This window comes from Onychomys torridus, chromosome 21, assembly GCF_903995425.1.
Source record: "Onychomys torridus chromosome 21, mOncTor1.1, whole genome shotgun sequence".
Taxonomy (NCBI): domain Eukaryota; kingdom Metazoa; phylum Chordata; class Mammalia; order Rodentia; family Cricetidae; genus Onychomys; species Onychomys torridus.
Window position 1 is genome coordinate 41492923 of NC_050463.1, and position 16784 is coordinate 41509706.

At 38.8% G+C, this 16784-nt stretch overlaps 1 protein-coding gene across 1 annotated transcript in view; it reads left to right on the forward strand.

The window, feature by feature from the left end:
- The window catches only part of Smc6 (structural maintenance of chromosomes 6), a 60536-nt gene that overhangs the window by 22837 nt on the left and 20915 nt on the right, over positions 1-16784 (forward strand). The window contains exons 11-21 of the mRNA XM_036170645.1: positions 2237-2383; positions 2771-2859; positions 3034-3198; positions 3708-3886; positions 4507-4711; positions 7531-7645; positions 7948-8108; positions 10721-10856; positions 12135-12215; positions 13629-13799; positions 15789-15926. Coding sequence (XP_036026538.1) covers positions 2237-2383; positions 2771-2859; positions 3034-3198; positions 3708-3886; positions 4507-4711; positions 7531-7645; positions 7948-8108; positions 10721-10856; positions 12135-12215; positions 13629-13799; positions 15789-15926 — 1587 coding nt within the window. The remainder of the gene's footprint in view (positions 1-2236; positions 2384-2770; positions 2860-3033; positions 3199-3707; positions 3887-4506; positions 4712-7530; positions 7646-7947; positions 8109-10720; positions 10857-12134; positions 12216-13628; positions 13800-15788; positions 15927-16784) is intronic.

The following is a 16784-nucleotide window of genomic DNA, read 5'->3' on the forward strand; positions in this document are numbered from 1 at the left end:
CAGTGAAGGTGCATGATACAGCATGGGCCAGTACTCCAGGAACACCTTGAATTCATAATGGATTTGATTTTCTTTTCATTTTTGGTCACTCCATTGCATGCTATCACATTGGTACAGTTTACTTTAAGAAGCAGTGCTTTATAAGATGGCCTTCCTCATCCTACTATGTGTGTCATTGTGGATTACTTATGCCTTAGTATTTTATTCTCCTTTGCTTAAGGAGTTTCTGCTTCTTGTCTGTCTTTAAGACAACAGATGTCTTTACTTCTAAGGCTTCTGTTGTTAATCCACCTATGGAAGTGAATAGTGTATTTGCTTTATGATCTCTGGGCAAGGTTTCTCACTCCCTCTTCAGGTAATGGAAATTCAATCCTTGCCACCATGTGTAGGTGGTTTTCTTTTCTGGCCATCAGTTCCAAATACCCACACAGAGGCTTATATTAATTACAAATGCTTGGCCAATAGCTCAGCCTTATTACTAACTAGCTCTTACAACTTAACCCATTTCTGTTCGGTGTGCCGCCCCTGAGGCTTTTAACTCTATTCCATTTTGTATGTCCAGCTCATTCTGTGTCTGGCTAGCGACCCTCTGACTCTGCCTTCTTTACCCCAGCATTCTTAGTTTGGTTGTCCTGCCTATACTTCCTGTCTGGCTACTGGCCAATCAGCTTTTTATTAAACCAGTCCGAGTAACAGATCTTCACAGTGTACAAAAGGATTATTTCACAGCAACCACTCTCAACTCAAATTTTGTTTCTGACATAATAGTCTAATTTTTTCTCCAAATATGTTTATCCTCTTAGCCTTATTTCTCATCTTGTTGTAAAGGAAATTTTTAAGAGCTTTGCTTCAGAGGTATTTCCCAGTCTAATAATGAAACCCAATTTGAATAATAGATGCTCACTTCTTTTTCAAAAGCTAGTTGTTATGAAGAAAGCTGTAGGGCTTTCTTCTATGTAAGCCTTTTGGTATTTCTGTAGCAAATTATAAACTTTTGGGAGGGTAAGGACTATCTTACAGTTACAGTTATACCCTTCCTACCTTTTATCTTTTTAATTTTTAAATTTATTTGTATGAGTGTTTTTCCTACATACATGCTTGGTGCCCATAGATGCCTGAAAAGTTGTTGGATCCCCTTGAACTGAAGTTACAGAAGGTTTTGAGCTGCCATGTTTCTGTTGGAAATTAAACCTGGACCCTCTGTAAGAGCAGCAAGTGTCCCTAAACTGCTGAGCCATCTGTCCAGTCCCATTCCTACCATTTTTTTTTTTTTTTGCAGCACCTTTGATGTGACTTTATTATTGTTTGTAGACTAACATTTGAATAGAAGGTTTCTGAAGAAATAGTATATTATACAAACTTTAAATTTTTGTTAGCTTGAAAACCATTTTTATCCAGGCAATGGTGGTGCATGCCTATGGCCAGCACACTTTAATTAACTACCCTTTCTGTTGCCAGCACAAATGCTTCTTTCTATTTGAACCATCCTGATGTTTCCTGGCGTACCTATAGTTTCTTTTTCTATGTTTTCATAATTCTACATAAATATAGTCTACCTAGTATCCAGTTTGTGTGTGTTCTCTGTTACAGTGTGGCTTTTTTTGAGTCTTTTTTATTTAAAGATATTGTTTGTATACTCAGAGGATAGCATCTATTGGGTAATTAAGTGGGTCAAAATTAGTATTTTATGTAACTGTTTGATTGCCTAATATCTTTCCTTTTAACTTTAAAGGCTTCATCTCATTTATTTACTTGGTGTGTGTGTGTGTGTGTGTGTGCGCGCGCTCGCATGCACGTGCACATGTAAGCTGTGGCATCCATAGATGCCTTAGGTCATGCCAAGAGGTCAAACAGCTTAAGAGAGTCGATTCTTGCTGGGTGGTGGTGGCGCATGCCTTTAATCCCAACACTCAGGAGGCAGAGCCAGGTGGATCTCTGTGAGTTTGCGGCCAGCCTGATCTACAGAGCAAGGTCCAGGGCAGGCACCAAAACTACACTGAGAAACCCTGTCTCGAAAAACTAAAGGGGGAAAAAAATCAGTTTTCTTGAGCATACTGGTTCTCAGGTTTAACTTCGGTTGTCAGGATTGGCAGTGGGTGCCCTACCTGTTGCGCCATCTCACTTAGCCCTTACCTGATTTCTTAAAATTAATTTTGTTGGAATGTGATCAGTCCATATAATTTTTGTTTTTTTGTTATTGAAGAATAATAAGTAGAGTAATATTTTTTTCTTAAAGGTCAGACTTAATGATGCAGAAAAAAAGTACAAAGATATTCAAGATAAACTAGAAAAAATTAGTGAAGAGACAAACGCACGAGCACCAGAATGTATGGCATTGAAGACAGATGTCATCGCAAGGACAAGAGCCTTTAATGATGCTGAGGTGGGGGAATCTCCTAACCTAGAATATCAAAAACTCTACTGAGCATAATGACTGTTTTCCTTGTCTGTTAACTATTTTTTAAAGTAACGTTTTCCTATCTGGATCAAAATAAAAATGTTGTGTTCACTCATTTAAAAATGTTGTTTCAACTGGGCGATGATGGTGTATGCCTGTAATCCCAGCACTTGGGAGGCAGAGGCAGGGGGAGCTCTGTGAGTCTGAGGCTAGCTTGGTCTACAGAGTGAGTTCCAGAATAGCTAGGGCTACACAGAGAAACCCTATCTCAAAAAACAAAACAAAATGTTGTTTCAAATGGTCATGGGTGTGCTTTGATGGAATGTATATGTATTTCTACATGTTACTAAAATATGTTTAATTTTTTGTTAGGTTTTGTATAACCGCTCCCTAAATGAATATAAAGCATTAAAGAAAGATGATGAACAGCTTTGTAAAAGAATTGAAGAACTGAAGAAAAGGTAGTCCAGTAACATGGCATTTCCATAGTCTCCTCACTGTGTAATGATTATGCACTGGGAGTGGTGCATCTTCTATGTTGATGTTAATAAAAGTTTATTACAGCGGCTTATGCCTTTTAAATGTTAGGTTTTATTTAACCTATTTTTCTACTTTTGTTTTATTACTCTCCTTAGCACTGATCAGTCTTTGGAACCAGAACGCTTGGAAAGGCAGAGAAGGATATGTTGGTTGAAAGAGAAAGTACAGGCCTTACAGGACCAGGAAAGTGCTGTCAATCAGGAGGCTGCCCAGTTTGAGCAAGCTATAGAGAAGGACAAACAAGAACATGTCCGAATTAAGTAAGTTCACACCTTCCACTTACTCGAATATTATGTACTTTTGCTGTTAATGTGAAGAGAAAATAGCTTTTTCTATGATAGCAGTAAAGAGCCTTTTGAGTTCATTTTTTTTTCTTTTGAGTCGGGGGTCTCACTAAGTAATCCTGAATGGCCTGGAAAGCTCAGCGTGGCCCAGCTTGACCTCCATCTCACAGATCCACTGCCTCCTGAGTGCTGGGATTAAAGACCTGTGCCACCACCGTGAACTGATGTATTAAACTTCTTTTTCTAACACTGTCAGTGGGATTCTCATTCCATTCCTGTTGCATCATTTTTAATGTGTGTTTTTAGGACTGCTGACTATTTTTGTCTGGTAACTCAGTTATTTGTAAATTTTTAAAAAATCACATTTTTAGCATAGTAGGGTTATTGGTTAGCATGGAAATATATGGAGAAAGCCCTAATATTTCTGTATAAATTTCTGTATAACAGCACATAATGTGTTTCCTTTCTCTGCTTTTATATTCTAGGAGAGAAGATTTAGATGTGAGGCATACACTGAACTATAATCAGAGACAATTGAAAGAACTGAAAGATAGTAAAACTGATCGACTAAAAAGATTTGGTCCTCATGTTCCAGCTCTTCTGGAAGCAATAGATGATGCTTACAGACGGAGACAGTTTACTCATAAACCTATCGGCCCTTTAGGTATTTGCCACTGTTATTGAGAACATTAACTTGAGTTCTTAGTTCAAGGAAGTAGTCTATTTAAACTAGCTATCTAGTTATGTATAAACTTGAATCACACTAAGTGCTGTTTGGGCAGTAGTGTGGGATAGACAGTCTTATGTATCTTGTCCTGAGCTCTTAATCCTGCTCTTCCTGTCTCTGCCTCCTGAGTCCTGGGATTACAGGCATGTGCCTCCACCCCAGGCTCACAGTCTTCAACATAATGAGAAAATACTTAAATGTATACATTTCCTTTTGTTCTTTTAAAATAAACAGAAGAGAAAGAGAATTGAGGGTAAGAATATGAATTGATTAGCCAGTCTGTTGACCTGACAACGTAATACAGAGACAAAACAGAAGCAGCATTCCTCTCAGATCTGTGTGCTCCTTATAAAGTGTCTTTCTTCTCATTTGTTACTTCATTTGATCAGTGATTTCAGAGTCTGCGCTAATGTTCATTTGTTTTTTAGGGCTTCAGAAACGTTTTAATCACGTTTTCTATGGACTGATCTCTCTGTAGAACTATATTGCTTAAATATTATGAATCTTATAATTTTTTATTTTTTTATTTTTATTTTTGGTGTGTGTATGACTTTTAGGTGCCTGCATTCATCTGCGGGACCCGGAGCTTGCTTTGGCCATTGAGTCTTGCTTGAAAGGACTTCTACAAGCCTATTGTTGCCATAACCATGCTGATGAGAGAGTGCTTCAGTCACTGATGAAAAAATTTTATCCACCAGGGACCTCTCGGCCACAGATAATCGTTTCTGAATTTCGGAATGAGGTATATGATGTGAGACTCAGGTAATCAGATAACTACGCTGTCTCTGGTTTTGTTTAATTATGTGCACAATTAAAAAGCTATCTCATAGGATGCTTAAAGAACTGTGTTTTCCTCTCAAGGGGACAATTTCCATAATTCTTTTACTGTCTCTGGCTAACCATTCCACTTAATAAATAGAGGAATTTGAGCTTGGCACAGTGGTGTACACCTGTAGTTCCAATTGCGATATTTTGAACCTAGGATCTAGAAACTCACTGAAAAATTTTTAAAAAAAGATCAAGCAAAATAAATGTATTGAGTTCCAAGATTGAATTTTGAAATTTCCTTTCCATCTTCACTTTCATCATAAATCCTATTTCTGATTTGTAAGTCTAACGCTACCTAATTCATTTTTGAGTAAATTTGTATACAAACACATAATTGCCTGTGGTTTTTCTAAGCATTACTAAAATTAGATCATAAAGTATAGGTATAGTTCTGAAGCTTGATCCTAATTACTCATACCAAATAAAACCAGGAATCAGATACTGGGTTAAAAGCTGAAAAACCAGAGAAGCAAAGGAGCAGCCATAGTCACTTCTTACTTACCTCTGCGAATCCTCCGACCGAATGGGCGTCTCCACTCCCTTATATTGTCTCCACCTCTGTAGTGCAGGGAGTAAAGGTGTGCACCATTACCTGTTTCTCCTTTAGACTGGTACCCTTGAACTCCTGATCTTCCTGCTTCCTCCTCCCAAGTGCTAGGATTAAAAGTGTGTGCCATCACTGCCTGGCCTCTATGGTTAGTGATTCGCTCTACACTCCGATCTCCAGGCAAGCTTTATTTGTCAGAACACAAAATAGTTCAAATGAGGGATTCATTAAGTCATTTCTTAGGTGAGACAGAGGAGTTAATAAATGACCAGTCCAATTTGTCTAAGGATAGAAACGCTTAGTTGCTTATGTTGAAAATGACCCAGTGGACTCCCACATCTGAACTGGTGACCTGCCTACTCAGTGGGAAGTTGGAAGCTCTTCTATAAAGTTGTGTGAGAGAGAGCGCCTCCTTGAACCTGTTTTGTTGTTTGTTTTAATTAAGGATTTACTTCATTTTTAACTATAATGGGGTAGAGTGTCTTTGGTTTGTACAGAAGAGTTCCCACAGAACCAGAAAAGGGTGTTTGATTTCCTGGAGCTGGAGTTAAAAGTAGTTGTGAGCCACTTGATGTTGGTGCTGGGGTTCTCTCTAAGAATAGCAAGCACGTCACCCCTGAGCCATCTCTCCAGCCCCCCCATTAGTCCTGAACAGTTACATGGACTGCTCTGTGATCTGCCATGGGGCCTGGTGAAGGGGAATGCTTATCACTGCCCAGCTGGCATGTTGTTTTCCAGCCTATATGTTTCCAGAGACTTAGCAATATATAGCAACTCTTACTTACAGTATCGTGTGGAAGGGTGTGAAGGTAAGCTAAGTTTGTGAAATATACTGCTAGTTTTCTTGGATCAAATGAGTTCATGTGCTGAAAATGAGAACTTAGAACTGGAGTTGTAGGAGGTGTGGACATTATGCTGTTGAAAAGTCTAAACCAGCCGCTGAGAATCTCTGAGGAAGTTGAATGATACGAAACTTTGGTAGCTGCAGGGTTTTTTCTTTTTTTTGTTAGTAATACTTCTTTATAGATGTCAGTAAGAGTGTCTTTATTTGTATTAAGACTGAAGTAGAATGTGTGGGTGTGATGAGGAGAGAAGCAGTTTTGAGGATACTGCTGAGAAATTACTTCAAAGAAAATGGAGCCTGGGAGAAAATGCAGACCTGCCTGGCTTTGTGAAATATTCAGGCTTAACAGGTATAGCCTGGGAGGAAAAGTTTTAGTAAGACTGAGAAATTACAGAAATTGTAGTTTAATTAAAAAAAAAAGGTCTGGGTGATGGCAAAGTAGTGTTTTAGTTGGCATCAACTCTAATGTGCTGAAGTACAAGGTTGCTGAAATAGTGGAAAGATTTTAATTTTAATATTTTTATTGTTGACTGGCTGTTGATAAGAGCTGGTTTGATATGATAGGAGTAGGTTTAGTAATCTTTAGCCGACTTAAATGTTCTGAAGGGGACATGTGCATATGTGTGTTGAAGAACTTTGGTTGAAAATTAAATATAACTGGTATATTTTAAAGTAAAAAAAGCAGTTATTAGAATGTTGACTATATCAGATTCTTAAGATGCATTTTATTAATTATGGAAGGATTGTTGGTTAGTGAGTTTTCAGGACCTGTTTGCCTCAGTGATGGGCTTGCATCTGTGTCCTGTTTCTTTATGTGGATTTCTGAGGGTTTGAACTCAGGTCCTCCTGCTTGCAAATCAGGCATTCTTGATGAGCCATCTCTGTGAAATAGTTACTGCTCAGCTATTTAAAATGTGTTTTTGTGAACTAATTTTTTTGTTTGTGTACAGTTCTAGTAGAAATTATAGCTGTTATAATCAATTTTGAGTTTGAGGGCTTTGAGTCTGGGTTTCAAATCTGTATTGCCTACTTTAAATTCTAACCTGGCCACTTAACTATCTTTAGGATGTTGGGGAACTTATTAAGCTCTCTGGAGCATCCTCATCAGAAAAAATAGAGAGGATATGTTGTAGTGGTTGTAATGAGACTACATGAGCTCGTATTTTTTATGTGCTCAGAACAGTGTCTTCACACACTGTTTTAGTGTAATTGTTCAGTAAATAAATGAATCTCTTATGGGCATATCTTCAAATATTATCAAATATTTCATGTTCTCTATAGTTTACTTACCCATTAAATTACATAGATTTTCTTTCTTTGTGTTTAAAGTTTGTTAAGTTGCCCTCTCCCTCTGTCTCCTAGAGCTGCTTACCATCCAGAGTTTCCGACTGTTCTGACAGCTTTAGAAATAGACAATGCTGTTGTTGCAAATAGCCTGATTGACATGAGGAGCATAGAGACCGTGTTGCTGATCAAAGTAAGGCCAGTGGTTCACCCTCTTTACGCCATCTAAAAGTCTTCATAATCAGTTTTGTTTGTCATGGGAAAATCTATGGGATGATACAGAATTGGTTGGTTTGTGTAATTTGTTCCCCAAGGGACCTGTCACTTTTGGCTATTTATAAAGTATTTCATAAGTACATTATTATTATTTTGAGAATTATTGCAATGTTTAAATAAAAATACTTGAATTTTCTTACCAGTAGATAAAATTTTTAAGTATATCCATCAGAAATACTTTGGCAGTATTTTAAAAATGTACTTTCTTTTGTATTCTAGAATAATTCTGTAGCTCGTGCAGTCATGCAGTCCCAAAAGCCACCCAAAAACTGTAGAGAAGCTTTTACTGCTGATGGTGATCAGGTTTTTGCGGGACGTTATTATTCATCGGAAAGCACAAGACCCAAGTTTCTAAGCAGAGATGTGGATTCTGAAATCAGGTTTGAATGAAGTTGGCTTCACTGTATTATTCCCACTGTCTCCTTTGGGTTCCATTCTCTTTAGTATCATTCCCTTAAGGTTACTTCACAGAAGAGTTGAGATTTGTCCCAGGTTTGGTCTTAAAAGTTTATTTAACTATGTGGAGTTCAGCATTCATTTGGACAACAGTATTGAGGACTAAATACACAGAATGTCCTCAGGAGCTGATTTACATAGTGTCACCTGTCCACAGACTGTAAGGACACTGTACTGAGAACGTAACTAGCGCTTGCTTGGGTAGCACAAGGACCGAAACTGGAACAGTACAGAGAAGACTGGTGTGCTTCCTGTTAAAGGATGGATTGCAGATTGGAAGCATTCCACGTTGAAGAAACAGAGCTGTATCACTGCTCACTGTTGAGTCACAATGATTGTTTTTCCTTAGCAAGAGTCCAGCATGCTAAGCTACATTCAGACATAGCCTTCCTTATTTGTCTCATATATAGAGTTACATTGTTTGAGAGAGCAAAAAAGAAGATTGGTTAACACAATTAAAACATAGGCCTAGAGCCAGGCGGTGGTGGCGCACACCTTTAACCCCAGCACTCGGGAGGCAGAGCCAGGCAGATCTCTGTGAGTTCAAGGCCAGCCTGGTCTACAGAGTGAGGCAGAAAAGCTACACAGAGAATCTTGGTCTCAAAAAACCAAACCAAAACAAAACAAAACCATAGGCCTAGGAAAATAGGGCTGGTAGAGAAGATAAATTGAGAAGTTACATCAGGAGGTGGTAGCGCATACCTTTAGCCCAGGAAATGGTGAGGTGGGGCAGAGGCAGGTGGATTTCTGTGAGTTAAAGGCCAGCCTGGTCTACAGAGCTAGTTCAGGATAGCCAGGACTATACAGAGAAACATAGTATCCAAACAGAAAAACAACAAAAGAAAAAACTGAGAAGGCAAGAAAAAGATTGATGTCCTTAATTACATAGAGAGGTTTGCGAAAAAGAATTTTTGGTACCATTGGTATCTTGAGTTCCCAACTAACCTAATTCTGACTGGTGAAGTGATGGCTTAGGCTTGAGTTAATGACTTAAGAGTATGTGTAAAATAAATTAGCTTAAGGTAAAGATGTAGTGCTGGTACCATCCTTGCTGCTTGGGAAACTGGGTCAGAAGGATTATTAGTAGAGTCCTGCCTATTATGTGAGAGGTCTAGAATCATCCTCCAGCACCACTACAAAAGAAAGCAAGCTCTTGACAGGAGAAAGGAAGGGCGTCTAAGAAAGTTGAGCCAAAGTAAAAGGATTCTAAGTGACAGTGAGTTGCAGGTTTAAGGAAAGGAGGGTTGTTATTTCTCATTTTCAGATGTTGAATAGTTTTCATGTGATTATTAAAGTAGCATGAAGTTTCTACAAGGTTTTGGTTGAATAAAATTTTTATTTTTCGAGACAGGATTTCTCTGTGCAGCTTTGCTCCTTTCCTGGAACTCACTCTGTAGACCAGGCTGGCCTCGAACTCACAGAGATCCGCCTGGCTCTGCCTCCCGAGTGCTGGGATTAAAGGTGTGCGCCACCACTGCCCGGCTATAAAATTTCTTGGTTAGCAGTAGAAAAAGGTTGGAAAAAAACCCACCAAATGAATATTGTGGCACTTGGTTTAGTTTTTCATCCCCACACAATCCTCTTGGGAATGCATGACGGTTGAGCAGGCTCTCGGTGATCGTTGAACTGCATGGTGAAACAATTGGACAGACTTCGCTGAAGTCTGCTTCAGGGTGCATGCTTTCATTTGTTCCTGCAGACAACAAATACTTAGTGTTTGCCAAAGTTGCTCAGAGGGGATGGGTGGTTTATACAGGAATGGTGCTATGGAAACCAACAAACTACAGTCCAGAACTAAGGATTGATCACTAGTTTGGAATACACTCATCTCCCACAAGCAACTTGTAACCTTAGCTCATGCTTGGTGTATCTCACTAGGTAACAAATGGTCTTCTTCATGTGGAAACTAGTAAAGCAGAGCTTTTGCTACATTGCTGCAGAGACCCTAATGGTTTTGGCATTTGCTATCCTTGTTTTCCATCTCTTGGTTCTCTTTTCCCTCAGTCTCTGCACACTCTCAGCATTTTTTCTTAAACAAGAATTATTAAGCTAGTCTTGAAATCTTCTGTTCCCACCATGTATGCATTTGCACATGCACCCAGGCATCACCCAGCTGACCTGGCTGGTAAAAACATGCTTCCAGAACCACATTTGCATTCCTATAGTTGTGAGGACATAAAGTATCTTGTCCTAGTCATATTTCATGTTGTATATAGTCTGGCTGTCCTCTTCTTGAGGGGTTGAGTCTTTGTCTTGTTTCTGGCTCCATTTATATATGTGCATAATTCCTGGAGAATAGAATTCATAGTATAGTATTTGCTAATCAAATAAATAAAACTTAAGTTTAGATGGTCTTTTGGTATTTCTACTAGTATTCACTAATAACTTGGTAACTTCTTAATAATTTGATAGGATTATAGAACTGGTTTGATGGAATAGGTTTTATAAATAAGTTACTACAAATAAACTTTCCTTGTTGTAAGGAGCAAGGTGTCTAGTGTAAGAGTTAGTTAATTTTTTTCTCTTCTCGGTCAAGTGATTTGGAGACGGAGATTGAAAATAGAAAGGCCCACATAATAAATCTTCAGCACCATCTCTCTGCCCTTGAGAAGTCTATTAAACGAAATGAAGAACTCCTTAAAAGGTGCCAGCTACATTATAAAGAAATAAAGGTAACAAAATAATTAATAACCTTTGGTTTTCCTAACTTAACCATTTCAAAGTTAGTTGTATAATTTTGTTATTCATGTTCTTCAATATTTTGTCCTCGATTCCCTTTGTTTTCTTAGGAATTATTATATTAATTATGTTATATTAATTAGCGTTCCTTTTGCTGTGATAAAACATCATGACCAAAAGCAACTTGAGGAGGAAAGGTTTTGTTTCCACCTTAAGTTCCACATCACAGTCCATCATTGAAGGAAGTCAGAAGGTACACGAGGCAAGAACATAGAAAGAAGCAGGAGCTGATGCAGCAGTCATGGAGGAGTACTGCTTACTGTCTCTCCTCATGACTTGCTCAGACTGCTTTCTTAGAGCACCCAGGACCACCAGCCCAGTGTAGCACGGCCCGTGGTGAGCCGGGTCCTTTTGCTTCAGTGACCAGTCAAGAAACTGTGCTACAAACTAGCCTACAGGCCAGTCTGGTGGGGGAGTTTCTTAATTAAGATTTCTTCCAGATGGTCCTGGCTTATGTCAAGTTGACATAAAACTAGCCAGCACAAGTGTGTTGTATCTTATCACTACTTCAAGTTTGCTTGTGGGGTTTCTGTTTTGTTTTATTTTGGCTTTTTTTTTTTTTTTTTGAGACAAGATTTCTCTGTATTACCCTGGCTGTCATGGAACTCACTCTGTAGACCAGGCTGACCTCAGATTTATAGAGATCCACCTCCTTCTGCTGTCCAAGTGCCAGGATTAAAGGCATGTGCCACCACTGCCTGGCAGTACTTAGAGTTTTTAGAAATGAAAGTAAAAATTTTTTTTGGATTATGTTAGGTACAGTTATAAGCTACCTATAAATTTGAAAGAAAGCATTATTAAAAATGGTGGACAATAAATATTACAGTGATTTTTCTCAAAATAGTTTTGGCTACATGGACTTCTAGACCTCTCAAGGAATTATTCAGGTTTTTGGGAAACACTGGACTTTTAATCTTTCAATAATTTGAAACAGGTACTTTAGAGAAGTATTTTCTTTTATCGACTCAACAGTGTGGTTATTTTGAATGCTAAAGTGAATTTCTTATATCTTCTTTGCATAGACACAGATTAGTAGAGAGTGATCATGGTGGAATGCACGTGCACACTCACCCCTTTGGTTTTTTTATACCAATATATCCCTCTGATGACTGTAAGATCCTGCTACAGTATAAGTATAATAGAGCTTTGTGCTTTAGTATCTTCTTCCAAGGACTTTGGTTTTTATTAAATTCTATATACTTCCTTTTTAGATGAAAATAAGAAAAAATATTTCTGAAATTCGGGAACTTGAGAATATAGAAGAACACCAATCTGTAGATATTGCAACCTTGGTAAAATACTTTTCTTCAATTTAAACGTTAAAGGGTAAAACTGTAACTTAGCTTATTGGCTCGCAAGTCTCACTTTTTAAAAGATCTTTTAATTGCAACTATTCTTAGTGATCACCCTCACCATTCATAGAATATATCACATTCTACCTGGAGTGTGGCCTTAGCGTTCTCAGTGTTCTGTGTGCGGCGTCCTGTGTGCAGTGTTCTGTGTATGTGACTGCACGCACAGTAGAGTTTTCTTTACCACATACTGGTAAACGTTAGCAAAGAGCATCTCAACAGCGTACCGAGAGCTCTTGGCATTCCCTGTGACTTTGGGGCCAGAGGTCAGGACTACCTTTCCAGTCAGTCAGGCTTGATCTTCGATTTCTTTCTCTAGGTTCATATTCCATCTCTCTCTCTCTCTCTGTCTCTCTCTCTGTCTCTCTCTCTCTCTCTCTCTCTCTCTCTCTCTCTTTTTGAGACAGGGTTTCCCTGTGTGGTTTTGGTTCCTGTCCTGGATCTTGCTTTGTAGACCAGGCTGGCCTCGAACTCAGAGATCCGCCTGGCTCTGCCTCCCGAGTGCTGGGATTAAAAGCATGCACCACCAATGCCTGGCTTCCATCTCATTTTTTGCATATTTTTCTGTATTTATATTTATATTTTTTATTTTTATTTTTTTTAAATTTATTTAACTTTATTTAATGTGCATTGGTGTGAAGATGTCAGGTCCCAGGGAACTAGAGTTACAGACAGTTGTTAGCTGCCATGTGGGAGCTGGGAATTGAACCTGGGTCCTCTGGAAGAACAGCCAGTGCTCTTAACCGCTGAGCCATCTCTCCAGCCTCTGTATTTAGATTTTTTAGCATCTGTTTGGTAACTTTTTCTGGGGTTCAGCGAAGAATCACGTCGTTCATTTCCTACGTAATGAGTGGCAGCACGTTCCGTCCAGTAAGCCCTGGACAAAGCAGGAGTTGTTCCTGCGCTGCAGAGCTGCCTAATGAGGACCACTGAGTGTTAGTAGTAATCTTGTTTTCTGCTTTCTATCGACTGACTGATTAGTTGATTGATAAACTGCCATTTATAAAGGCATAAGTTATGTCTTAATTTTCTTTTACTTAGTCGATACCACATTGTTGTAGAACACATACTCATTAACACTAAGTCCATTTGATAGTAAGCGAGTTGATGAAATAAGTTATACTTTTGTTATAGTTTCAAACATAATATTATTTTACTTGACTGCTAGCTACCATTTCTTCTTTTGAGTCTTTTTGCCCTACTTTATACATTCCCATTTAAGTATGAAAACATTTCATTGTTTGTTTGTTTTTATGTTAGCTCTGATTTTTCCCATTGTCCTTTCCTCCTCAGAATTGCTCCTGTTTGTTGTTGGGTAACTTGTATTTCACTGTGTTCTTTAAATGTCACCAGGAGGATGAAGCTGAAGAAAACAAGGTCAAAATGCAGACGGTTGAGAGAAACATGGAGCAGCAGAAAGAGAACATGGAGAATCTCAGGAGTCTAAAACTGGAAGCCGAAAACAAGTACGACACAATTAAATTGAAAATTAACCAGCTGTCAGAGCTGGCAGATCCACTTAAGGTATGTATGCAATTTGTGTTGTGGCTTATTATCCAGCAAACTCATTGAATCTTGCCTTAAAGAGCCTCACTGGTCAGTTGTGAAAACAAACAAACAAACATGTAAATTGTTGAGTTAGGTCAGTTTATACAAAATATTCTGCTCTTGTCTTTAGAACAATAAACAATTGGATCAGAACCTCTTTGTCCACAGAAGAGCAGAAGTAGGGGTGTCTTTGGATACTTGTTTCTGGCCCATCTTTCCTGTAGTTTCTCGTGGATTAGCAGCTGTGAAAGCTGTGACTCAGTCTTGGTCAGCAGTTAGATTTGAGGCTGATTTCTTTGATGTGTTATGAAACGGTCTCACTGTGTAACGCTGGATGGTCTTGTACTAACAGGACCTCTGCCTTCTGAATGGTAGGATTAAAGACGTGTGCCACCAGGAATGGCTCCGGGCTCATTTCCTTGACTTTTATTTTTAGCGTATACTGTTTGTGACTAGATTTAGGGAAATAAAGTGAGCTGAATTAATTAACTATTTGTAAAGAAATTACTAAACTGAACTTCAAGCTTTGTTTGGAAGTTGTATTATCCTGTTTCTTACTGTCAATGCCATTTGAGTGAGATGATTTCTATTTCCAGAATTTGAAATTTCATCGATAAAGCATTGTTCATTGGTAAATGAACTGATTATTAGGGATGTACAGTTTCAACATTAGGTAGAAGAAAAACAAAAAATAATATTGACTAAGATAAATGAAAAAAATAGGTCCTAGAGAATACATACAAAAAAATCCAAGAATGAAAAATACGACAGTTGCCAGGCTGCAGTGGCGCAGCCTTTAATCCCAGCACTCGGGAGGCAGAGGCAGGGGGATCTCTGTGAGTTCAAGGCCAGCCTGGGCTACAGAGTGAGATCCAGGACAGGCTCCAAAACTACACAGAGAAACCCTGTCTCGAAAACAAAAAAAAAAAAAGGAAAAGGAAAAGAAAAATAAGACAGTTAATATTTTGTTTTAAAAGAAGAGAAGGAGTGAAACTTGAAAATAAAATCCTGGTCTTCAGAATTGCAACAGTGAAACTGCAGTAAAAGTAAGGTAACATTTAAAACCTACACACATAAAGAATTGAACAGTGTCCCTCAAGTGCTAATAGTGGCCTGCTAAAGCAGGGTAAAGAAGAAAAGTTAACGGATGAATTATTTACCCTGGAGACGAAGTTAGGACAGCATGGAGAGCAAGCCGTGTTTCAGGCCCGCTTGTCCGTCCCTGTGCTGTGTGGGGGCCAGGGCTTGCTGTGTGCCAGCTGTACAAGCAGTGTACCCCTGAGCTTGCTCTGCATCCATCGTATCTTCTTGTGCTCAGAATTCTGTTTTCAATTCTCCGTGCTTAATAGTGAAGATCAATAAAAGGCAGTAAGAATTTTTTTAAGATTTATTAATTTATTATGTATATAGCATAGCATGTATGACTGCAGGCCAGAAGAGGGCGCCAGATCTCATTATAGATGGTTGTGAGCCACCATGTGGTTGCTGGGAATTGAACTCAGGACCTCTGGAAGAGCAGTCAGTGCTCTTAACCTCTGAGCCATCTCTCCAGCCCCGCAATAAGAATTTTTTTATCTTAGCTCTTTGTCTTGCCTTCAAATCGTTGAAAGATAGGAGCTGAGTTCTTTGGTAAACCTGCTTGTAATCAAGTACTATCCGGAAGTTTTTCATCCTCCTCAGAATGTTACCCTAGCTACCAGTAACAAAACCAAGATGATTTTTGAATGAAGTAATTCAATTCCTAAGGTTCTTACTATAATATGTTACGAGTTGCCAAATAAAGTGTACTTGGGAGTATACTCGGTGTTAGAGGTGTGGTGGGGAGATTGTGGATATAGTCATTGAGATCTTGGTGGATGGATTCTTTTCCCTAGCTAAAAAGTGCCCTGGGCCAAAAGCCCCAGAGCATCCACTCCACTGTTAATGATCCTTTCTTTATAGATTATGTTGTCTTTATTGAAACAGGATGAATTAAATCTTGCTGACTCTGAAGTGGATAGCCAAAAACGAGGAAAGCAGCATTATGAAGATAAACAGAAAGAACACTTGGACACCTTAAATAAAAAGAGAAGAGAACTTGACATGAAGGAAAAGGAGCTACAGGTTAGCCAGTAGTTGGGTTTGCTTTTTCCTTTCAAATTACTTTATCTACAACTTTGATTTTTTGTAATTTTTTAGCTTGTATTATTATTTTTACTTCTTCACTGAAAATAGCTTTTTTTTTCATACAATATACTTGGATTATGGTTTCCCCTCCCCCAACTCCTCCCAGGTCTTCTCAACTTCTCCCACCCAAATCTACACATTTTCTGTATCATTAGAAAACAGACATTAAAAATAATAATAAAAACAAACGAACCAGAATAGGAAAAAAAAAAGAAAAAAAGAAAGAAAAAAAACCAAGAAACCTGTACAGATTCTGAGACATACATTCTCACACACAGAAAATCCATGAAGATAAACTCAGAAACCATAATGATCTGTTTGATGTTGACCATCTGCTGCTGGGCATGAGACCTGCTCTTAAGTGTGGTTTATATACCCAATGAAAGTCCATTGGAGATTTTCATTAGTGGTTGGTTATCATTTGGAGATAGCTTCTGGGTTAGGGATGAGGGCTTATGTCTCAGCACTGGATCCCATCCGTCTTAGACCTTTGTAGGCCCTGTGCATGTTACCAAGTCTCTTGAGTTCATATGTGTGTGAATTCTGTTGTGTCTGGAAGGTCTTGCTTTTTGGGGGTTCTCTAGCCCCTGTGGCTCTTAGAATCTTTTTCCTCTTTTGCAGGGTTCCTGAACCCTGAGGGGAGGGGTTTGACGAAGACATCCCATTTAAAATGGAGTGTTTGAAGGTCTCTCTCTCTCTCTCTCTCTCTCTCCCTCTGTCTCTCTCTCTCTGTGTGTGTGTGTGTGTGTGTGTGTGTGTGTGTGTGTGTGTGTCTGTCTGTCTGTCTGTCTGTCG